Source organism: Oryza brachyantha, chromosome 7 (assembly GCF_000231095.2).
Source record: "Oryza brachyantha chromosome 7, ObraRS2, whole genome shotgun sequence".
NCBI lineage: Eukaryota > Viridiplantae > Streptophyta > Magnoliopsida > Poales > Poaceae > Oryza > Oryza brachyantha.
Window position 1 is genome coordinate 5,090,562 of NC_023169.2, and position 4,553 is coordinate 5,095,114.

The 4,553-nt window shown below is 37.0% G+C and overlaps 1 protein-coding gene across 1 annotated transcript; it reads right to left on the reverse strand.

The window, feature by feature from the left end:
* Positions 1–3,204: 3,204 nt before the first annotated feature.
* LOC102701463 lies at positions 3,205–4,113 on the reverse strand. Its single transcript, XM_040526260.1, has one exon. The coding sequence runs from the start codon at positions 4,046–4,048 to the stop codon at positions 3,413–3,415; it is 636 nt and encodes a 211-aa protein (XP_040382194.1). The 5' UTR covers positions 4,049–4,113; the 3' UTR covers positions 3,205–3,412.
* Positions 4,114–4,553: the final 440 nt, after the last annotated feature.

A 4,553-nucleotide genomic window follows, 5' to 3' on the forward strand; every position in this document is an offset into this window, starting at 1 on the left:
CAGACATGGGAGATATTGTATTAGTCATTGTAGCAAGAAAACTATACCATCATATTTTAGTGGTTCGTTGAGAAAATGGACGCCCACAATTGTATGTAGTTCCTAACGTGCAGTTTTCATTGTGACTATACTGGATCTCAATTCAATCCGTATCAAAGCAACTTTGAACAGCCAAACGAATTGACTTGAATTAAATTCTTTTAAAAAATATATCGTGCAGCTTAGTAAGAGCAAATTATAGGTTGTTTAGGTCCTTTCCACGTGGTATAGAGGTTCTATTTCTTAGTAATAGTAAAATAGTATGGGACGATATGAGCCTTGGCCCATTTTAGAGCTGATCTACGAAATGGCGTGTAGCCTAGTGATTATAAAGGTCTTAGTAACTTTTAAGGTCCTGGTTCGACTCTATATTGAAGCGAATTTTTTAGGATTCTAACGGCTTCGTGCTTTCAGTGGTAGCGACGTACCCGTCGACAGAGAGGCGCACGTGGTGACTTCGTCAATCTCTCTAGGATATGCCGACCAAGCTTCGTAGAGAATATATGTGTTGTGAGCTCTGCGTTGCATTATGTTCTCTCAAAAAAATCTAGAGCTGATCTTTTATCTTCACGCTTTTTTGCCGCTGGAATCTTATATGAATATAAAGTTAAGTTGATCCCTACTAAATATATATAATATGAATTATCTATGCTTTGATTAAGCCATATTATGTCAATTCGTTGTAGCATTTGAATCACTTATTTATGGTCTAAATTATTGCTCTTCTCTCAAAAAATGCTGCGCATTATCTTACCTAGCTTTTTTTTAACTACATTAACTTAATTACTTTTGGTATTTGAATCATTGATCTACTGTCGCCTCTTTTTTTTCTGGAGTACTGCTGGCTTTTTGAAGCAACATCATTTTTTAAGCACGTAAAGTCAAATTGTTTAACTACAGAGTAAATTTATGGCAATGCGAAAGGCTTCGTTTTGATACTAGGAGAATCAATTTATTTTTAATTAGGATCTTCTGCAGTACTGACTATGAAGTATTGTTCACCGATAGATGAGCCCTACAGGTTATTGGGTCCACCTGTCAGTGAGTAGTACTACACTGCAGAGGATCCAGATCCATTCATTTTCTTTAGATGCATAGTAATTTTGTGGACTGCCAATCTCTTATGAAGAAGAAGTGGATAATGTTTACTATCTAAGTCATGTTTCAATATTCGATCAAAAATATAATAATCCCCAGTTACATGAATCTAAGGAATTTCGATCCAATGAAGTTTCTACTGCAGCATAAGTAATCTCAGTAGGACTATTCCATGTAAATCTAAGAATCCAGATTTAAGTGCTACTATTGCGTATTGTATTAGTCATTGTAGCGATAAAACTGTTGCATCAGATCTAAGTGGTTTAGTGAAAAATATATGCCCACGATTTCCATTAGTCAATAACATGTAGTTCTAACTAAGATTGCACTGGATCTCAATCTGTATCAAACCAACTCGAATGGCCCAACGAATTGACTTGAATTAAATTCTTTTAAATATTATATCGTGCAACCTAGTAATAACAAATTATAGATTTCTTAATTAGAAAAAACAAATATGACGAGGATAATTATATGGCGGTTGATTCCAAAAAACTATTTATAAATTAGTGGTATGTCCAGAGAAAATTATGTTAGGGCAACCAGATGGTTCCCAAGCTTGACCGGAGAGGTCAAATGGGCTAATATGCATGGCATGAGCAACGGCCCACAGTCTATTATTATTATTATTATTATTATTATTATTATTATTATTATTATTATTATTATTATTATTATTATTATTATTATTATTATTATTATTATTATTATTATTATTATTATTATTATTATTATTATTATTATTATTATTATTATTATTATTATTATTATTATTATTATTATTATTATTATTATTATTATTATTATTATTATTATTATTATTATTACTATTACTATTATTATATAGGATATTCAGCTATTATTAAGATAAGTTAATTAGCCCCATCTATTCGTTTACACTTATGCTTATATGTCAAATTTTAAATTTTAACTTTTAATTTGAAGTTTATTTTCTAATATTGGCTTTTATATTGCTAAGAATACATATATAAAAGTTTTATTCACAAGTTATTTTTTATTTACAAATATATCGGTTGGCTTTTTTCATGAAACACCCAAACAATCATCTCATGGACAAAGCAATTTTGTACCAAAAAAAATTTTGAAAGAAAAACAAGATGCTTGCAGTAAATTATTAATCTAAGACAATAATCTAGTAAAGTAGCTGAAAATAACCTGGTAATATATCCAATCAGGCCACCACCATATTTATGCGGGTTAATAAAACCTTTGCTAGTTGGAATAACTCTGGATCCAAATTTTAGGGGAAAAAAGTACAATCCATTCACTTTAATGTGAAATGGCAATTGAACATGAATTAATTAATATACAAAAGCATAAAGAAAGATCCTGAATTCCTGACACACTTTGGTCCAATAAGATAACATAAGGGTATTCCCAACCCATAACACTAAATGTAGTTTTCATAAATTCCACATCATCAAGAAACTAGTACTAGACACTACTCTTCCAATGCAAACACCACTATTCCATACTTCAATTTAATGCTACTTATATCACATGATATCTTGAATGTTATGTAGAAACCATGTCTCGTGCTCTTTCCTTATTTATTCATTTGCCACATCATCTTTAATACTAGATGGCAACTTAATTAATGTTATAGATATCATCCTAGTCATTGGGTTAGTAATGCCCTAACAACAGCCTTCCAAACTAACGGCTAGTTTACCCTCAACCACTTCCCCTGAGTAGAAGAAGCCTGCAGCTAAGGCCTTGTTTAGTTCCAAAAAATTTTTTCAAAAACATCACATCAATTTTTTAGACACCTAAATAAAGCATTAAATATAGATGAACCAAAAAACTACCTAAATAAAGCATTAAATATAGATGAACCAAAAAACTAACCACACAGTTATGAAAGAAATATTGAGACGAATCTTTTGAGCCTAATTAGTCCATGATTAGTCATAAGTGCTACAGTACCAACATGTGCTAATGACAGATTTATTAGACTCAAAAGATTCGTCTCGTGGTTTCTAGCCTAGCCGTGAAATTTGTTTTTTCATTCGTATCCGAAAACTCCTTCCGACATCCGATCAAACATTTGACGTGACGCTTCTCCTAAAAATTTTCTCAATCTAAACACCACCTAAATTACGCCCAACCACTTGGTGCAGAGTGGGTAAAATTAATAGACTAAAACACACACAAGTGTAGTACAGTAGCAATTAACAAACACCACTTGGCAAATTATTTAAACACAATTGCACAAAAAAACACATTCAAATCCAATTGACCCAACAACCACTAGCTAGCAGTTCTTCTCCGCCTTGGCAAGCTTGCACTTGACCTTCTCGAACACCAGCGCCGCCGGCGCCTGCCCCGGCGGCGCGAGCTGCAGCTTGAGCTTGCACGCCGCCTCGATCTTGCACTTGGTGATGCGCGCCGTGTAGCTCACCTTGCCGGACACCGCCACCTCCACCTCGAACGTCCCCGTCGCGTTCTCCTTCTTGAACTCGGCGACGCCGGCGTTCCCCAGGGACGCGGCCGCGGCGTCGCTGCCCGACGAGAGCCTGTACACCACCGTCTTCTTGGGCCCGTGCCTCGCGCCCTTGTCGGCGATCTGGACGCGGTCGAACTGCTGGCCGTCGAACTTGTAGGCGGCCTCCAGGGGCTCCACGTTCTTCATGGACATGGCCCAGTTCCGGTTGCGGACAACGAGGACGAGCGAGAGGTTGTAGGCGAGCGCCGTGGTGGGCGCCGCGGCGGCGAGGGCGAGGCGGGTGAGCGCGGCGTCGTCGACGGTGACGGAGGGCTGGACGACGAAGCCGAAGGCGACGACGAGGACGACGACGAGCGCGATGGCGAGGAGGATGAGGACGCAGAGGAGGCACCAGCAGAAGTCCCTACACCGATAGCAGCAGTCGCCGCAGCCATCGTCGAACATCCCCGGCGACCGGATGGATGGAAGCTCGGTTGCTTGCTTGCTAGCTACCAGCAGGACAGGAGAGGTGTCTATCAATTTTTGTGTTCTGTCAGCTCGAGGAGCTCTCGTTCTTTATATATCTATTTTTTTGTTTTTTTTGGGAGGACTTGACTTCAAGAATCAGTCGCATCCATCCTTTCGCTTTGCCTTAAGCTTATAATTCAAAATTTAAATTTTTAATCATAAATTTAGAATTAATTTTGAGATTTTTTATCGTGGTTTATTTTTACCGCCTTGGATTTTAAATCACTAAGAACACTTATATAACAGTTTTATTCCTAAACTATTTTTGGTTTGTAAATATATCCTAAAAAAAGCTAAATAATTATTCCAAATAGGTACTATTTGGAGACAACCAGTGGAGTATTTAAGTTTGTGTAATTTGTGTCCATCTCCATCTAATGATGATGACATATAATGATATAAAACGGGACCAAGTGGAAGTGGTGAGCACTTCTTTTTTTTC

Bases quoted from the DNA above. Each gene is read 5' to 3' on its own strand.
- LOC102701463 (XM_040526260.1), bottom strand. From the start codon at position 4,048: ATGTTCGACGATGGCTGCGGCGACTGCTGCTATCGGTGTAGGGACTTC.